This window comes from Triticum aestivum, chromosome 5D (assembly GCF_018294505.1).
Source record: "Triticum aestivum cultivar Chinese Spring chromosome 5D, IWGSC CS RefSeq v2.1, whole genome shotgun sequence".
Taxonomy (NCBI): domain Eukaryota; kingdom Viridiplantae; phylum Streptophyta; class Magnoliopsida; order Poales; family Poaceae; genus Triticum; species Triticum aestivum.
In genome coordinates, this window is record NC_057808.1 from 85,006,610 (window position 1) to 85,027,175 (window position 20,566).

The 20,566-nt window shown below is 40.3% G+C and overlaps 1 protein-coding gene across 2 annotated transcripts; it reads left to right on the top strand.

Annotated features, from left to right (window-relative positions):
* The first annotated feature begins 8,395 nt into the window (after positions 1-8,395).
* Positions 8,396-14,804, top strand: LOC123119604 (uncharacterized). Of its 2 annotated transcripts, none has more exons than XR_006458761.1 (2): positions 8,396-11,980; positions 14,695-14,804. XR_006458761.1 is itself a non-coding variant. In XM_044539469.1 (2 exons), the coding sequence occupies exon 1, from the start codon at positions 8,653-8,655 to the stop codon at positions 9,079-9,081; it is 429 nt and encodes a 142-aa protein (XP_044395404.1). In that variant the 5' UTR covers positions 8,536-8,652; the 3' UTR covers positions 9,082-9,176; positions 14,695-14,712. The 2 variants fall into 2 exon arrangements, 1 of the variants encoding a protein (XP_044395404.1); XM_044539469.1 differs by having other exon boundaries at positions 8,536-9,176; positions 14,695-14,712.
* Positions 14,805-20,566: the final 5,762 nt, after the last annotated feature.

The following is a 20,566-nucleotide window of genomic DNA, read 5'->3' on the forward strand; positions in this document are numbered from 1 at the left end:
GAGCGTTTTCCTTTATATAAGAGTTTTTCCAGGCTTGTCCTTTGCTACAAAAAGGATTGGGCCATCTTGTTGCACCTTATTTACTTTTATTACTTGTTACCCATTACAAATTACCTTATCACAAAACTATCTGTTACCTATAATTTCAGTGCTTGTAGAGAATACCTTACGGAAAACTGCTTATCATTTCCTTCTGCTCCTCGTTGGGTTCGACACTCTTACTTATCGAAAGGACTACGATAGATCCCCTATACTTATGGGTCATCAAGACTCTTTTCTGGCGCCGTTGTCGGGGAGTGAAGCGCCTTTGGTAGGTGGAATTTGGTAAGGAAATATTTATATAGTGTGCTGAAATTTACTGTCACTTGTTACTATGGAACATAATCCTTGGTATCTTCACCGTGTCAGTAGAGCAAAGAGTTGCTCCTCAACCTACTGAACCTACTGAAAATGTTTACTTTGAAATTCCTTTGGGTATGATAGAGAAACTGCTAGCTAATACTTTCACAGGTGATGGAACATTACATCCCGATTTACACCTAATCTATGTGGATGAAGTTTGTGGATTATTTAAGCTTGCAGGTATGCCCGAGGATGTTATCAAGAAGAAGGTCTTCCCTTTATCTTTGAAGGGAAAGGCATTGACATGGTTTAGGCTATGTGATGATATGGGATCATGGAACTACAACCGATTGAAATTGGAATTTCATCAGAAGTTTTATCCTATGCATCTGGTTCATCATGATCGTAATTATATATATAATTTTTGGCCTCGCGAAGGAGAAAGCATCGCTGAAGCTTGGGGGAGGCTTAAGTCAATGTTATATTCATGCCCCAATCATGAGCTCTCAAGAGAAATTATTATTCAAAAAATTTATGCTCAGCTTTCTCTCAACAATCGCTCCATGCTCGATACTTCTTGTACTGGCTCTTTTATGATGAAGACTATTGAATTCAAATGGGATTTATTGAAAAGAATTAAACGCAACTCTGAAGATTGGGATCTCGATGAAGGTAAGGAGGCAGGCATAACACCTAAGTTTGATTGTGTTAAATCTTTTATGGACACCGATGTTTTCCGTGAACTTAGCACTAAATATGGACTTGACTCTGAGATAGTAGCTTCTTTCTGTGAATCCTTTGCTACTCATGTTGATCTCCCTAAGGAGAAGTGGTTTAAATATAATCCTCCCGTTGAAGTAAAAGTAGTTGCACCTATTAAAGTTGAAGAAAAGACTACCACTTATAATGTTGATCCTGTTGTTCCTACTGCTTATATTGAGAAACCACCTTTCCCTGTTAGAATAAAGGATCATGCTAAAGCTTCAACTGTGGTTCATAAGAGTAATACTAGAACACCTACACCCCCTGAGCAAATTAAATTTGAACCTAGTATAGCTATGGTTAAAGATCTCTTGGCCGATAATATCGATGGGCACGTTATTTATTTCTGTGATGAAGCTGCTAGAATTGCTAGACCTGACACTAAAAATAAACATAGACCTGTTATAGGCATGCCTGTTATTTCTGTCAAAATAGGAGATCATTGCTATCATGGCTTATGTGATATGGGTGCTAGTGCAAGTGCAATACCTCATTCCTTATACAAAGAAATTATGCATGATATTGCACCTGCTGAGATAGAGGAAATTGATGTTACAATTAAGCCTGCCAATAGAGACACTATTTCACCAGTTGGGATTATTAGAGATGTTGAAGTCTTGTGTGGGAAAGTTAAATATCCTGCTGATTTTCTTGTGCTTGGTTCCCCACAAGATAACTTTTGTCCCATTATATTTGGTAGACCCTTCTTGAATACTGTTAATGCTAAGATAGACTACAAAAGGATGTAGTTACTATTGGTTTGGGGGATATGTCTCATGAGTTTAATTTTGCTAAATTTCGTAGAAAACCCCATGATAAAGAATTGCCTACTAAAGATGAAATTATTGGTCTTGCTTCTATTGCCGTGCCTCCTAATGATCCTTTAGAACAATATTTGCTCGACCATGAAAATGATATGTTTATGAATGAAAGAAGGGAAATAGATGAAGTATTCTTTAAACAGGGACCTATTTGAAACACAACTTGCCTGTTGAAATCCTAGGGGATCCTCCTCCACCCAAGGGTGATCCCGTGCTTGAGCTTAAACCTTTACCTGATACTCTTAAATACGCTTATCTTGATGAGAAAAAGATATATCCTGTTATTATTAGTGCTAACCTTTTAGAGCATGAAGAAAAGAAATTATTGAAAACTCTGAAGAAGCACCGTGCTGCTATTGGATATACTCTTGATGATCCTAAGGGCATTAGTCCCACTCTATGCCAGCACAAAATAAAATTGGAGAAAGACGCGAAACCGGTTGTTGATCACCAACGACGGTTAAATCCTAAGATGAAAGAAGTGGTAAGAAAAGAAATACTAAAGCTTCTGGAGGCAGGTATAATTTATCCCGTTGCTGATACTCAATGGGTAAGTCATGTCCATTGTGTCCCTAAGAAGGGAGGTATTACTGTTGTTCCTAATGATAAAGATGAATTGATCCCATAAATAATTGTTACAGGTTATAGAATGGTAATTGATTTCCGCAAATTAAATAAAGCTACTAAAAAGGATCATTACCCTTTACCTTTTATTGATCAAATGCTAGAAAAATTATCCAAACATACACATTTTTGCTTTCTAGATGGTTATTCTGGTTTTTCTTAAATACCTGTGTTAAAAGAGGATCAAGAAAAGACAACTTTTACTTGCCCTTTCGGTACCTTTGCTTATAGACGTATGCCTTTTGGTTTATGCAATGCACCTGCTACCTTTCAAAGATGTATGACTGCTATATTCTCTGACTTTTGTGAAAAGATTGTTGAGGTTTTCATGGATGATTTCTCTGTATATGGAACTTCTTTTGATGATTGCTTAAGAAACCTTGATCGAGTTTTGCAGAGATGTGAAGAAACTAATCTTGTCTTGAATTGGGAGAAGTGCCACTTTATGGTTAATGAAGGTATTGTCTTGGGGCATAAAATTTCTGAAAGAAGTATTGAAGTTGATAAAGCTAAAGTTGATGCTATTGAAAAAATGTCGTGTCCTAAGGACATTATGAAGGAAATATGCCCTAGAGGCAATAATAAAGTATTATATATTTCCTTATATCATGATAAATGTTTATTATTCATGCTAGAATTGTATTAACCGGAAACATAATACATGTGTGAATACATAGACAAACAGAGTGTCACTAGTATGCCTCTACTTGACTAGCTCGTTAATCAAAGATGGTTATGTTTCCTAGCCATAGACATGAGTTGTCATTTGATTAAAGAGATCACCTCATTAGGAGAATGACGTGATTTACTTGACTCATTCCGTTAGCTTAGCACCCGATCGTTTAGTATGTTGCTATTGCTTTCTTCATGACTTATACATGTTCCTATGACTATGAGATTATGCAACTCCCGTTTACCGGAGGAACACTTTGTGTGCTACCAAACGTCACAACGTAAATGGGTGATTATAAAGGTGCTCTACAGGTGTCTCCAAAGGTACTTGTTGGGTTGGCGTATTTCGAGATTAGGATTTGTCACTCCGATTGTCGGAGAGGTATCTCTGGGCCCACTCGGTAATGCACATCACTATAAGCCTTGCAAGCATTGTGACTAATGAGTTAGTTGCGGGATGATGTATTACGGAACGAGTAAAGAGACTTGCCGGTAACGAGATTGAACTAGGTATCGAGATACCGACGATCAAATCTCGGGCAAGTAACATACCGGTGACAAAGGGAACAACGTATGTTGTTATGCGGTCTGACCGATAAAGATCTTCGTAGAATATGTGGGAGCCAATATGGGCATCCAGGTCCCGCTATTGGTTATTGACCGGAGACGTGTCTCGGTCATGTCTACATAGTTCTCGAACCCGTAGGGTCCGCACGCTTAATGTTACGATGACAGTTTTATTGAGTTTTGATGTACCGAAGGAGTTCGGAGTCCCGGATGAGATCGGGGATATGACGAGGAGTCTCGAAATGGTCGAGACGTAAAAATCGATATATTGGACGACTATATTCGGACTTCGGAAAGGTTCCGAGTAATTCGGGTATTTTTCGGAGTACCGGAGAGTTACGGGAATTCGTATTGGGCCTTAATGGGCCATACGGGAAAGGAGAGAAAGGCCTCAAAAGGTGGCCACACCCCTCCCCATGATCTGGTCCGAATTGGACTAGGGAAGGGGGCGCACCCTTCCTTCTTTCTCCTTCCCCCTTCCCTTCTCCTACCCCCACAAGGAAAGGAGGAGTCCTACTCCCGGTGGGAGTAGGACTCCCCCCCATGGCGCGCCTCTCCTCTTGGCCGGCTGCCTCCCCCTTGCTTCTTTATATACGGGGGCAGGGGCACCCCAGAGACACAACAATTGATCCTTGAGATCTCTTAGCCGTGTGCGGTGCCCCCCTCCACCATATTACACCTCGATAATATCGTTGCGGAGCTTAGGCGAAGCCCTATGTCGGTAGAACATCATCATCGTCACCACGCCGTCGTGCTGACGAAACTCTCCCTCAACACTCGACTGGATCAGAGTTCGAGGGACGTCATCGAGCTGAACGTGTGTAGAACTCGGAGGTGCCGTGCGTTCGGTACTTGATCGGTCGGATCGTGAAGACGTACGACTACATCAACCGCGTTGTGATAACGCTTCCGCTGTCGGTCTACGAGGGTACGTGGACAACACTCTCCCCTCTCGTTGCTATGCATCACCATGATCTTGCGTGTGCGTAGGAATTTTTTTGAAATTACTACGTTCCCCAACACATTAAAGGTATAAGAAGTTTTCTTGGTCATGCCGGTTTTTATAGGAGGTTCATTAAAGACTTCTCAAAAATTTCCAGGCCTCTGACTAATCTCTTACAAAAAGATGTTCCTTTTGTCTTTGATGATGATTGTGTAGAAGCATTTGAAATACTTAAGAAAGCCTTGATTTCTGCACCTATTGTTCAGCCACCTGATTGGAATTTACCCTTTAAAATTATGTGTGATGCTAGTCATTATGCTGTAGGTGCTGTTCTAGGACAAAGAGTTGATAAAAAATTAAATGTTATCCAATATGCTAGTAAAACTCTAGACAGTGCCCAAAGAAATTATGCTACTACTGAAAACGAATTTTTAGCAGTTGTATTCGCTTGTTATTAGACGTTGTGTACCTGAGCATAAATAGGAACAGATCCTACGCAAGTGTCACTCCGAGGCTTATGGAGGACACCACGCTGGAGATAGAACTGCACATAAGGTATTGCAATCCGGTTTTTATTGGTCTACTCTCTTCAAAGATGCCTGTAAGTTTGTCTTGTCTTGTGATGAATGTCAAAGAATTGGTAATATTAGTAGACGTCAAGAAATGCCTATGAATTATTCACTTGTTATTGAACCATTTGATGTTTGGGGCTTTGATTATATAGGACCGTTTCATTCCTCTAATGGGTATACACATATTTTAGTTGCTGTTGATTACGTTACTAAGTGGGTAGAAGCTATTCCAACTAATAGTGCTGATCATAACACCTCTATTAAGATGCTTAAAGAAGTTGTTTTTTCGAGGTTTGAAGTCCCTAGATATTTAATGACTGATGGCGGTTCACATTTTATTCATGGTGCTTTCGTAAAATGCTTACGAAGTATGATGTTAATCATAGAATTGCATCTCCATATCATCCACAGTCTAGTGGTCAAGTAGAACTGAGTAATAGAGAGCTTAAATTAATTTTGCAAAAGACTGTTAATAGATCTAGAAAGAATTGGTCCAAAAAACTTGATGATGCATTATGGGCCTATAGAACTGCATATAAAAATCCTATGGGTATGTCTCCGTATAAAATGGTTTATGGAAAAACATGTCACTTACTTCTCGAACTAGAACATAAGGCATATTGAGCCATTAAAGAGCTCAACTATGACTTCAAACTTGCCGGTGAGAAGAGACTATTTGACATTAGCTCACTTGATGAATGAAGACCTATGCCTATGAGAATGCCAAACTGTTTAAAGAAAAAGTTAAAAGATGGCATGACAAAAGAATACAAAAATGTGAGTTTAATGTAGGTGATCATGTATTGTTATACAAATCTCGTTTAAGATTTTTTGCAGGAAAACTCCTCTCTAAATGGGAAGGTCCTTACGTCATCGAGGAGGTCTATCGTTCCGGTGCCATAAAAATCAACAACTTCGAAGGCATAAATCCGAGGGCGGCGAACGGTCAAAGAATCAAACATTACATCTCAGGTAATCCCATAAATGTTGAAACTAATGTTATTGAAACCGTAACCCCGGAGGAATACATAAGGGACACTTTCCAGAACGTCTCAGACTCTGAAAAGGAAGAGGTATGTGGTACGGTAAGTAAACCGACTCCAAAACAGTTATAATAGCAATTTTTCTCCGTTTTGAAATATCTATTTATATATAAAAAGTATTTGATGGGCTACCAAAAAATAGATAAATATCCTAGAAAATCACACAAAAAATAGAAATATCTGGCCTTTAATTTAATATATTAGAAAACAACAACCGTTAGATCCACTGTAAAACCAAATAAATTACCCACCCTGCCATCCTCTCTAAATTACCCACCATTGCCATTACATAATACTATGTCTAACAAAATCCCTCAAAACAATAATCTTCCTGCCAACGATGGATCTTCTTAACCTAAAGAAATAATATATCTCATGCATGTATGCTTCTCTCCTAGAGACTTTCCACGCCATGGTTCTGCATGTTCGTACATCTCTCTTCCATGCGACTTGATGCTCAGCCGTCGCCCAAATCCAACTCATTAGCAGAAGTCACAGCAGATCCCAAATCCAACTCATCAGGAGCAAATCATGGCAGATCACGTCAATCCGCAGTACATCTCTCTTCCTTGGCACGTTCTATTATTCAGCTGGCGGTGCATGTGATACATCAGCTGATGGAGCAGCTTCATTGACGCCAACCCCTCGAAGACGATCGGCAACTAGCACGACTACAACATCAACTAGATCGACAGGTACTCACGCGACACCGATCTCTATCTCGAGCGCGTCAACATGTACGAAGCGAAGCTAGCGACTGCCGAAGTGCCGATATACATGCCCCAGGCGGCATACTGTAGCTAGGGCATACTGTCGACGCCGATCCGCCGCGTATGTCATGAGTACTTTCCACCGGAGCATGCACGTACGCAGCAAAAGATGGCTACCCTACCTGACCGATGTATTCCGCCGGAAGACACTCGGATGATGCACGTACACAGAAGGACCGATGGATCGGATGGACTTAGCACACACAAGCAAAAACGCTCGATCAGGCCTACGTAAGCCAACACAAATTGTCACTACATGCATGGCTCTTGAACCCACGGACAAATCTTATGCCTTGATAAGTCTTTGGCCAGTACAGTGCTGACAAAAAAAATAGGCCAGTACAACAGTGTTTGCTCCTTTTTGCTACACGAGTTTACAGGTAACCTTTAATTGTAGTATTTTTGCTGATTCTCTGGATGACCCCGGCATCCTGAAAATAGAATTGTACTGAATTCCTATTTCAACGTGTGCCATGCAAACCCCTGTCCAGATTCCGGACACTAGCGGGATGATTACAATCAGTCATGTGACATGCACGTAGTATTGTTATCTTGATTAGAACTACATGATAATAAACTTGATAATTTTGATAACCCCATTGAAATTAAATCAAGGCTGCTATAGTTTTGGAAGCTGAGCCTATACTATGTTTGATATTATCAGCTCCATGTCAAATATAAAGAAAGCAACATATGTGTCGATTGTGAATTGATTGCAAATGAACACCCACCATTGTAGCGCAAAACCGAGTAGTAACTCTTTTCCTGGGGTTTTGACATGTTTTATCTGCAAATGACATCCATTAATTATAAATAATTACTCTAATCCTCTTAATGAAATGATAGAGCTCTTAACGGCAATCTCTGGAGAAAATATTGCTGACAAACCTGTACTTTATAGCATGTAGTTATGTTTATTTTAGAAACAATTATTTTTAGTCTATCTCCGTCTTTTCTGGTCATAGAACTAACGTCAAACATGCCTTGACATTGCTTTAGATGAAGTGCAAGAAAGACATCATCGCCTTGCGTATATATATATACACCTTCCCTACATGTATATGAAACGCAAGAACTCAGCAGTGGCGTTGCAGCCCAAGCAGGTCTTGTAGAAGTCGAAGTGGGGCATCTCGGCGTCGACCGCGTAAGTCAAAGTTGGGCATCCGATCTCCCGCGGAAGCACGAGTATACGACCATAGACGACACCCATTTATATGGCTGGCACCATGCAACGCTGGATAACGTGCCTAGCTCTGATTCAATCCATGTCTCCAAGACAGATCAACAAATTAACGGAATCAATAACTCCCGAACGTGCTGTGTTTTTGCAAATCGTCCCGAACGCGGTGCTAGCCGTCGGCCGAATCTTGATGACATCCCCATGCCACGTCATCACGAGCGTAGCGTTCGGGATGATGTTGGATCGGCCGAACGAGTTTCACCACTTATCCACTCGCAGCTCCATTCCCCTCCCACTCGACACCACTCACCCACTCTCCCTTTTCGTCGCCGGATTGGAAGACGGCCGGCCAAATCATGGCGTCGCGCGGCGGAGGCGGGCCGGAGCAGCTGGGGCGGGAGCTGGGCCTCGAGGACGCCTGCGTCTACGCGCACGAGATGTGGCAAGCGAGCGGGGCGAACGCTGGGTCAACGCCCACCCGCGCTGGAGGTTGGGGACGCCGGCGGGCAGGAGAGGCAGGGGAGGCCAGACCCTTCGGCAGCGAGCACGGGACGACGACGAACGGTGGAGGTCCGGAAGAGGGCGGCTTGAGCGAGTCGCGGCGGCCGCCACGGCGCCGGCTTCTCCCGCCGACCTCGTCTGATGCGCGGCCGCCCGGAGTCGACGACGCCATCGTGCACCGCGGCGCCCTCCAAGGCGACTGCTTCTCCCGCCGACCTCGTCCGATGCGCGGCCGCCTGGAGGCGACGACGCCATCCTGCGCCACGGTGCCCTCCACGGCGTAGGCTTCTCCTAGCACAGCTACCATACGCTGCCCATGGGCAACGGGCACATCCTCATCATCTTCTCGCCGTCAGTTGAAGATAGTCTTCCTGAACAGGTTCAGTTTTATGTCACTAGCTTAGCACTGATGGTGATTTAGCCCAGTTTGTATGTTGCAAATTTTATGTGATTCATTTTTTCTCAGTCATTCATGAATTTTCAGAAACTGTTTTTACTTTCTGTTGTGATGCTAATTGACAAATATTGCATGCCAATCTTTTTTTGAAATTATAGTTGATGGCATGTCAAAATATGTTTTTTGCCATGTCAACCCAACTTTTGCTGCCATCCCAATTTAAATTATTTTTTTACCATGGCAATCATCATAGTTTGTTGCATGGAAAACACAAAATATGTTGCCATGTCGAAATACTGTTTTACATTGCCATGGCATATGTTTTTACTTTTTACCATGTCCCTGAAGCTGTGAGTAGTACTATTTTTTCATCGCAATTTATAGATGTTCTTCTCAATAAATCGTGACAATTTCTTTGTAGATGTCGCCATTTTTTCACTAGCTCCCACCAATTTTTTGTTTGCAAATTTTTGTAGATCTCGCTATTTAGAATTGTGTAGTTATTTGTCCAGGCACTTTTTTTGCAGATGATGAGATGCTAATGGACTAGATTTCCTTGGCAATTCTAGGAAACTATAGTTCATGGACACCCCCACAATGTACAGTTTATGACAATCAAATTATGTTTTTTGCCATCGAATCTCAAATCTTACATGTGTTAATATGTCCCCATCGAAACTTAATTGCCATGCTTGTGTCTTTTCTTTAGGGTACATTACAGATTTACAGATATATCACATTCTCTTTTGCCATGGCAACTTTTGATTTTGGATATGTCCCCATCGAAACTTAATTGTCATGCTTGTGTCTTTTCTTTAGGGTACATTACAGATTTATTGCATTCTTGCCATGGCAACTTTTTATTTTGGATATGTCCCCATCGAAACTTAATTGCCATGCTTGTGTCTTTTCTTTTAGGGTACATTACAGATTTATTGCATTTCTTACCATGAAAACTTTTGATTTTGGATCATAACGCAAATTTATTGTCTTTTACCATAGCATTTTTTTGGTACACCATGGCAACTAATCTTATACTTTTTGCCATCTAAACTTTCAAATTTTAGTTTATTGATCATGGCAAATTTAGTTCTCGGATCATGGCAAATTCATTGCTTTCTTGCCATGGCAACTTTTTTATTTTTTAAAATTGTCGCTGTAATTCTTTAAATTGTCAAAAACAACACAAATGGCAAATATTGCCATGGCAAGTTATACTAATTATTTCACCTTTATTAACATGGCGAATTTAGCTAAATCCCCATGACAATTTTTAACTTTTATTGCCATGGCAAGTTTACTATTTATTATCCTTGGACAATTTACCTTTTATTAACATGGCAAATTTGCCTAAATCCTCATGGCAATATCTAACTTTTATTGCCATGACAAGTTTTACTATTTATTTGACTTTTATTAACATGGCAAATTTTACCTAAATCCCCATGGCAATATCAAACTTTTATTGCCATGGCAAGTTTTACTATTTATTTGCCATGGCTAATATACCTTCATTAACATGCCAAATTCACCTAAATCCCCATGGCAATATTTAACTTTTATTGCCATGGCAAGTTTTACTTTTTATTTGCCATGGCTAATTTACCTTTATTAACATGGCAAATTTACCTAAATTCCCATGGCAGTTTTTAACTTTTATTGTCATTGCAAGATTCACTATTATTTGATCTTTATTAACATGGCAGATTTTACTTTTATTTTTGCATGCCAATTATTAATTTTTCTACACCATGGCAAAATTAACCTTTATTGCCATGGCCAATTTACCTTTTATTTCCCATGAATTTTTTTATTTAATTTACATGGCAATTTTAATTTTTGTCACTAATGGCAAACATACTTCTATGCAGCATCGCAAGTTTTACTTTTATTTTGCCATGGCAAAAATACTTAGAAAACACGGCAATTTATTACTAAACAATAGATTGTGCATTTTTTGCTTTGTGCTTCGACAAATTTATATAGTAAAAATAGCATACACATTTTTAATCCATATTTTCTTCCCATCATGGTACAGATGCTAACTCCCATGATTTTATTTTTCCTTTTTGTGCCGTTGCATAAAAAATATTTTCTTGCCATCATGGTACGATGCAAACATTGTTTATAAAGATGATGGCAATTTTTTGTTTGAAACCATTGGGATTCTTTTAGTAGTATCTTGTTTTCCATTTTCTATCTATCATTACATTTTTTTGGACTTTTTCAGTGATGGCAAGTTCATATGCATCCACACTGCACATTTGCCATGTTTTTGATTGGTAAACAACAAAATTGCCATGGCAAATTCATACATTTTGACATCTTTGCAAAGAAGATCTTTCTGGTTCATTCATATTATAGAGGTAGAGATCTCATGGTTCATTCATACATTTTTATTTTTGCAGCATTTTGTGACTTATTTTCATTGCATGGCAAAATCTAGCCTTTATTAGTCACATCCAATTGTGGGCTTTTTTTGTCACAGTAAAAATTGGCACAATCTGGGCTTTTTTTTTCACAACAAAAGGCCTCTAGGCCCCCGAGGTAGGGTGTTCGGGCTGGGTGACTCTCGTCCCGAACGCATGCGTTCGGTCGATGCATCCCACAGGACCGAATGAGTCGTTTGATCTGGGGCTCTCCCAGACCGAACGTTCGGCAGTTATCGGGGTCCCAAATTAATTGGTGATAGGCACAATCACTATTGATTTGTTAATGATGCCAGCCAAGTTTATGGGCGTGCTTTTTGTGGACGTGAAGAGAGCGAGGATAATTCCTTGCAGGAGGTAATCAAAATGTAGTTTTAGTTCTTAACTTTATGTTGTTGATGCCTTAGCGCCAAACCAAGAACATTTCTTTGAGCCATAAGTTAAACTGTATTATAATTTACTTTACTTTACATATTGTCAGGTGCGCATGCATGAGTGGTTAATTAATAGGCAGATGGAAAACTGCATCAACCACATCTTGCTGTATATTATTTAATAGTTAATACAATATGACAAATTACTGAAAGAATTAACATGAGATGGGCAAACCATGGGACGCATAGATAAATTATACATCTCAAATATATATGAATTTTTTATATACAGGGGGTACAAGATGCACATTAATCGCTATTGTTTAGTTCAATTTGACAGATTACTTGAAGAATTAATGTAACATCATTGAATTGTTTAGTTCAATTTTTTCGAACATGTATGGAAGGTATTTTATATAGAGTACGGTCTACAGAGTGCACCTTGTCCATATTGTTTATATGAATAAATGTTACAGCACAAATAAAGTGGGGGATATCACGGAGAATTTTGTGAAAAAACATGACATCTTTTGCCAAATAGAAGACTTCTAGAAATCTAACCGACAGAATGATCTAATTTTGGCTATCAACATATAAATATATCAAATAAAATAACATGTGTAGGAAAAGTATTTATTTATTTTCTATTTATCTTTCACAAAAAGTAAGCATGTGCATCTACAAAATAATGCTGAACATTTTGCATCATGGATACCGTTAGGATGTCTAAAGCATTATGTATGTCAAACCAGACAAAGTCATTGATATCAAGAAGCATATACAAAAACCAATTAAAATGAGAAGGATTAGATTATTTAGTCACCGAACTTATTAAAGGGGATAAATTCTTTTTTGCTTTCCTATCCCCATTATAGGAAGATCACATAAACAACATGTTGGTCCTGCTTCGCTATATCCTTCATCATTATTTGGATCATAAAATATGATACATCTAATACGCACGCCTGATATTATATTGCATCAAAACTACAGGCTACCTCACAAGGTTTTTATTAATATAATAACATTAAGAAGAGACATATGATCATGAATATAGTACTTTAAAAATAGTATAATAATCATATGTCCTTGAATTAAAGATTACTAAGGATCTTACACGCACATGTCATATCTTATTTATCACAATATTTGTGGTAGTTATATAACAATGCCATTATGTATAGTGAACACCTAAAATCTTAAATTTAGTTCCTATCTACCCAACTAGGTAGGGTCACTTTGATTCATATGAGAAGTGACATATTCATCCCTTTGGTTCAAACGAACATAGAGTAGATTAAATGGATGAAAATTCCTCTAATACCAATTATATAGGAAAAATACATGAATTATACAATCCTACCACAACTATTTTTAAAACTTCCTTCAAATAAGAATGAGATCAAGGTCTTTACTAGCACAATAATATTTGAACTCTGGGTTTGATTTGGCCATGTTTCTTATTGATTTTGAAATCCGGCGAACTAAAGTGGTACTAAAGAAGATGCCCTCGCTACAACATGCATAATCAGCAGGTAAATGGATAACCCATATAAATTTATATATCATCAAAGACAAAACTATGGAGAGATCTATTGGGTTGAATTTCCAAAATGCCACCGATCACGAACAGTATAAGTGATAGTTCCAAATTTACTTTAAAACTTCAATTAATATATTCACGTTATTTCAATTTATAAAATTCTAGCCCGTGCATCGAGCGGGCCACTCTACTAGTTTAAGAAAATAGGAAAATAAGTAAGTTGTCATTGTTGCAAGCAATAAAAATTGCTCTTTAAATATGTATGATTTATTAGTGTGGAGAAAAGAAGCTTTATACGATCTTGTGATGTGGAAGAAATAAAAGCAACAGACTGCATAATAAACGTCCATATCACAAGTGGCAATATAAAGTGACGTTTTTTTGCATTAAGATTTCGTGCATCCAACCATAAAAGCACATGACAACCTCTGCTTCTCTCTGCGAAGGGCCTATCTTTTATCCTTTTCTTATACTTTATACAAGAGTCATGGTGATTTTCACCTTTTCTTTTTATATTTTATCCTTTGACAAGCATAATGTGTTGGAAAGATCCTGATATATATAGCTAATTGGACGTGAGTTTTCATGAACTATTACTGTTGACATTACCCTTGAGGTAAAAGGTTGGGAGGCAAAACTATAAGCCTCTATCTTTCTCTGTGTCCGATTAAAACTTCATACCCATAAGTATTGCGTGAGTGTTGGCAATTGTGAAAGACTAAATGATAGTTGAGTATGTGGACTTGCTGAAAATCTCTTATATTGACTCTTTCTGATGTTGTGATAATTTGCAATTGCTTCAATGACTGAGATTATAGTTTGTTAGTTTTCAATGAAGTTTTTGATTCATACTTGAAATTGTGAATGAATTGTTACTTTAGCATAAGAAATCATATGACAGTATATATATGTTGCTGTTATAAGAATGATCATGATGCCTTCATGTCCGTATTTTGTTTTATCGACACCTCTATCTCTAAACATGTGGACATATTTTTCGATATCGGCTTCCGCTTGAGGACAAGCGAGGTCTAAGTTTGGGGGAGTTGATACGTCTATTTTGCATCATGCTTTTATATCAATATTTATTGCATTATGGACTGTTATTACACATAATGTCACAATACTTATGCCTATTCTCTCTTATTTTACAGGGTTTACATGAAGAGGGAGAATGCCGGCAGCTGGAATTCTGGGCTGGAAAAGGAGCAAATATTAGAGACCTATTCTGCACAACTCGAAAAGTCCTGAAACTTCATGGGAGCATGTTTTGGAATATATAAAAAATACTGGCGAAAGAATTAACCAGAGGGAGCCCACACCCTGGCCACGAGGGTGGGGGGCGCGCCCCCTGTCTCGTGGGCCCCCTGGCAGGCCTCTGGTGCCCATCTTCTGCTATATGAAGTCTTTCGTCCGAGAAAAAAATCGTAAGCAAGCTCACGGGACGAAACTCTGCCACCACGAGGCGGAACCTTGGCAGAACCAATCTAGGGCTCCGGCGGAGCTGTTCTGCCGGGGAAACATCCCTCTGGGAGGGGGAAATCATCACCATCGTCATCACCATCGATCCTCTCATCGGGAGGGGGCCAATCTCCATCAACATCTTCACCAGCACCATCTCATCTCAAACCCTAGTTCATCTCTTGTATCCAATCTTTGTCTCAAAACCTTAGATTGGTACCTGTGGGTTACTAGTAGTGTTGATTACTCCTTGTAGTTGATGCTAGTTGGTTTATTCGGTGGAAGATCATATGTTCAGATCCTTTATGCATATTAATACCCCTCTGATTATGAACATGAATATGATTTGTGAGTAGTTACGTTTGTTCCTGAGGACATGGGAGAAGTCTTGCTATAAGTAGTCATGTGAATTTGGTATTCGTTCGATATTTTGATGAGATGTATGTTGTCTCTCCTCTAGTGGTGTCATGTGAACGTCGACTACATGACACTTCACCATTGTTTGGGCCTAGGGGAAGGCATTGGGAAGTAATAAGTAGATGATGGGTTGCTAGAGTGACAGAAGCTTAAACCCTAGTTTATGAGTTGCTTCGTAAGGGGCTGATTTGGATCCATATGTTTCATGCTATGGTTAGGTTTACCTTAATACTTATTTTGTAGTTGCGGATGCTTGCAAGAGGGGTTAATCATAAGTGGGATGCTTGTCCAAGGAAGGGCAGTACCCAAGCACCGATCCACCCACATATGAAATTATCAAAGTACCGAATGCGAATCATACGAATGTGATGAAAACTAGCTTGACGATATTTCCCATGTGTCTTCGGGAGCGTTTTCCTTTATATAAGAGTTTTTCCAGGCTTGTCCTTTGCTACAAAAAGGATTGGGCCATCTTGCTGCACCTTATTTACTTTTATTACTTGTTACCCGTTACAAATTCTCTTATCACAAAACTATCTGTTACCGATAATTTCAGTGCTTGCAGAGAATACCTTACTGAAAACTGCTTATCATTTCCTTCTGCTCCTCGTTGGGTTCAACACTCTTACTTATTGAAAGGATTATGATAGATCCCCTATACTTGTGGGTCATCACTTCGTTAGGCACATCTTCAAAGACTGTGGCCACTCTTGATCAACCCACTCCCAGTAAGAACACTTCTGTTCATCCTATAATATTTAAAAGTAGATCAATAACAATTGTAGGGGAAATGAGTTTATAGCAACATAGAAAATCACCAATGCTTATTTTGAAAAACTAAAGAAACATGTTAATTATGACATATCTTCTCAAAAAGATCAATGTGCAAATGAAATAATTGGTACTGAGACAACAACCAAATTCTGGAACATCCGAAGCTATAATTAACTACAACGACGCTACAAGTTCTTACTCATGTACAATAAATGAAAAATTGAACATTTTATGAGGAAGGTAAATATAACTGCAACAACATAGCGACAGTGTTTGGATGACAGCAAATTGATACTAACAGGTGTGTACATGCACAAATTTAGTAACATAGAACTAATAGCACTAAGGCCGTCCACTATGTATGCTAAAACTGGGGTAAAGACAATTGTTCCTACATCTCGCACCGGTGCCCTGCACTGGCGAGCCGATGCAGCGGAAAAAAATCAGGGACCCGGACTCCGGAGCACGTAGTTGCTCCGATGCCCAGTTCCTTCATGGCATAAAGATTTAGTATTTTACTGCTTGGCTGCTCGGATGTGTGGACCAAAGTTGGCTGCACAAACTGCTGAAGTGGTGCCAAATAATTTTCTAATGGCACCGTCGATGAGATGGCAACAATTTAAGATACTAGGTACAAACTGTGACACTGTCTTAGGATGCGTTTGGTTGAAGGTGCGGTATGAATGGGTTGGGACCGTGACAATGTCTGAATCACATCTAACAAATAATTTGTAACAACCAAAGGGGGTCTAACCTTCTCTGCACATGCCAGAAACTTCCTCCCACTGTCCACAGAATCAAAGGCAACTAGCTTCACGCATGGAGATTGATGGTGACAACGAGCAGATAGATCTTCAGCCACCCCGCTCCATTCGTTGCCACTGATGGTCTTAGGGAGCTACAAGAGGAAGAAACGACTCAAATCGACCTCTGGGTAAAAATCCTTCATTCCTAGTCATAGCCCGAGAGAGAGAAGAGAGGCATACCCGGGTGGTGAAGGAGTAGTCGCTGGAGGAGGAACCGCTGGAGATGTCTTTGAAGAAGACCATGGCGACCCCGACAGTAGGATGCGAGACGGCAAGAGCGAGGAAGCGGCTATAGCTTAGCAAGGAAGGAAGGAAGGAGGAAACAGGGAAAATGTGACTTGTGGTTGGGGAGAAAAGGGGTGGCGAAGGGGGAAGGAGGGCGGGGGTAGATATTTTGGCGGTAGGCCAAAATTTTGGAAATGTGGAGGGAAACTTTGCATGCGGTGCTGCCGGACTATTCAATTTGAACGATTGTGTGCATTGCAAACAATTCTTCTGCTTTACGCGCATGGGATGAGTTTGATAATTCAAATTTTGGTCTCAAGGCATGGGCACATTCACTTTGAACGCGCGCGGTGCCGCCGGACCATTCACTTTGAACGATTGTGTGCATCGCAAACAATTCTTCTGCTTTACGCGCATGTGATGAGTTTGATAATTCAAATTTTGGTGGAAATTTCCTCGGGTACGTCATTGCATAATTTAACACCGCTTGCTAATTTGGGCACATAAAAGAGCGTACAGCAGACAGACCACACTTACTGAATCAAGCAATTTTAGTAATTACACAGAGCCAGTTGACCTAAACATTGCTCTAACAAAAGGCTAGCATTAAAAACAAAGCCTAAGTACGCAAAATTAAAAATCCGCCGCCGCGCCGGCCTATGCATCGCCGGTGTGATATGAGACATCGATGACTTGTCCTGGCGACATGCAGCCGTTGGTGGACTCCGCATCCCCCTGCTGGAGTCGACCGCGTCCTCGTCCTCGTCCTCGGCGCCGCCCTCAAGGTTGTAGTACTTGTAGTAGTGGTTGCGCCAGAGCTCGCGTTGGTACTCCACCGCCGATTCCACGATGGACAAACTCTTCTCTACCTCGACCTCGGCCACGCATAACTCCTCCTCCCGGCGCTCCTCGATCTCCGCCGCCTCCTGCATCTCCAGCTCCCGCTCGGCGACCTCATGAGGAAGCAGGTGCTCCATGGCCATCGCCGCCTTTTCAGACGTGGGTTACATGCTGGAGTCCGAGGTGGCCTGGAATATCTTGGCGTGTGCATCCTCGATCTTGCCGTGGATGGCCTCGACCCGGGCTAGGGCGACATCAGCGGCATGAACGGCAACTCGAGTGCTCTCGGCGTTTGCAGCTGCCATCGCAGCAGCAGCTGCAGCCGTCTCGGCTGCTGCAGCTGCCTTGTCGGCTGCCGCAGACACCCTCTCGACGGAAGCGGCCACGCTCAATGCGGATGCGGCGGCACTCTCGGCGTAGGCGGCCACGCTCTCGGCGCAGGCGGCGGCGCTCGGGGGGACGCGGCCATCGTACGGGCCTTCACGAAGCGTTTCCACCGCGTCATCTTTGCAAGAAGGGGGTGCGGGAATGGGGATCGGGATTCGTGGATTCGGGGGTTGCCGGCAGTAGAGCAGACGAGCCGGCGAAGCTTAAGGAGGGAGACTTAAATAGACCCAGATATTTTCATCGCAAACGGTTTCTAGAAAACAACTGTGTGTGATGTTGTAGATATTTTTTATTAGCTGTGAAAGACGAATTTGAAATAAAGTGCCAACTGATGTTGTTTTAAATGAACGAGAAATTTTGTAGTACTAATACAACTGTCATGTCAAATTCTGGAAAATTTCAAGGGTCATTTGACCTTCTAAGACATTTAAGTGATTTTCTAGCCATTTAATGACCGTGATTGAAATTTGAACTACATGTACATGCAACAGCTAACCATAACGGTTTGAAAACTCATATTTCGTGTACTTGTGTGCGATTTAATTCCATGTGCAGTAAATTGGAAGGAATTTTCAAACATATTGGTCTAACGGCTATGACACAATTAAGCATGGAGTGACATGGCATTTTAATTCCAAAAAATAAAAAAATAAGAAACACATGAAACCTTGGTTGATGTAATGTCATGCCAGCAAGATGATGTGGTAAAAAATTGACATGTTTGACCAAAGTTTGGACACACACCCCTCACAAACCGGAGCAACTCACTAGAAGGCTCGTGGTTCCGAGAGGGAACAATGCATGTTTGATGACGAACGGGAGATAGCTTCCTCTTACGACCTTCAATTTTTTTCTACGTCTAACGTGCACTACTACAACTGTAATGTGAAATTTTTGAAATTTCTAGGGGTCATTTGATCTTTTGAAGACATTTAAGTGATTTTCTAGCCATTTAGTGACCGTAATTCAAATTTGAACTACATCTACATGCAACGCCTAACCAAAACGGTTTGAAAAATCATATTTGTGTACTTGTGTGCGAGTTAATTCCATGTGCAGTAAACTAGAAGGAATTTTCAAACATATTTGTATCACGACATGGACACATATGCATGAATACGTATGCATGGAGTGACATGGCATTTTAATTCCAAAAAAGAAATCAGAAACACATGAAACCTTGGTTGGTGTAATGTCATGCCACCAAGATGACGTGGTAAAGAAATTGGCATGTTTGAAGAAAGTTTGGACACACACCCCTCACAAACCGGAGCAACTCGCTAGAAGGTTCGTGGTTCCGAGAGGGAACAATGCATGTTTGATGACGAATGGGATATAGCTTCCTCTTATGGCCTTCAAATTTTTTCTACGTCTAACGTGCACTACTACAACTGTAATGTGAAATTTTGGAAAATTCTAGGGGTCATTTGACCTTTTAAAGACATTTAAGTGATTTTCTAACCATTTAATGACCGTAATTCAAATTTGAACTACATCCACATGCAACACCTAACCGAAACGGTTTGAAAAATCATATATGTGTACTTGTGTGCGAGTTAATTCCATGTGCAGTAAATTATAAGGAAATTTCAAACATATTGGTGTCAAGGCATGGGCACATGCATACGTATGCATGGAGTGACATGGCATTTTAATTCAAGAAAATAGAAAAATGATCAGAAACACATGAAACCTTGGTTGATGTAATGTCATGCCACCAAGATGATGTGGTAAAGAAATTGGCATGTTTGACGAACGTTTGGACACACACCCCTCACAAAACGGAGCAACTCGCTAGAAGGTCCGTGGTTCCGAGAGGTAACAATGCATGTTTGATGACGAACGGGAGATAGATTCCTTTTACAGCCTTCAAATTTTTCCTATGTTTAACGTGCACTAATACAACTGTCATATGAAAATTTGGTAAATTTCAGGGGTCATTTGACCTTTTAAAGACATTTAAGTGATTTTCTAACCATTTAATGACCGTAATTCAAATTTGAACTACATCTACATGCAACGCCTAACCATAACAGTTTGAAAAATCATTTTTTTGTGTACTTGTGCGCGAGTTAATTCCATGTGCAATAAATTAGAAGGAATTTCCAAACATATT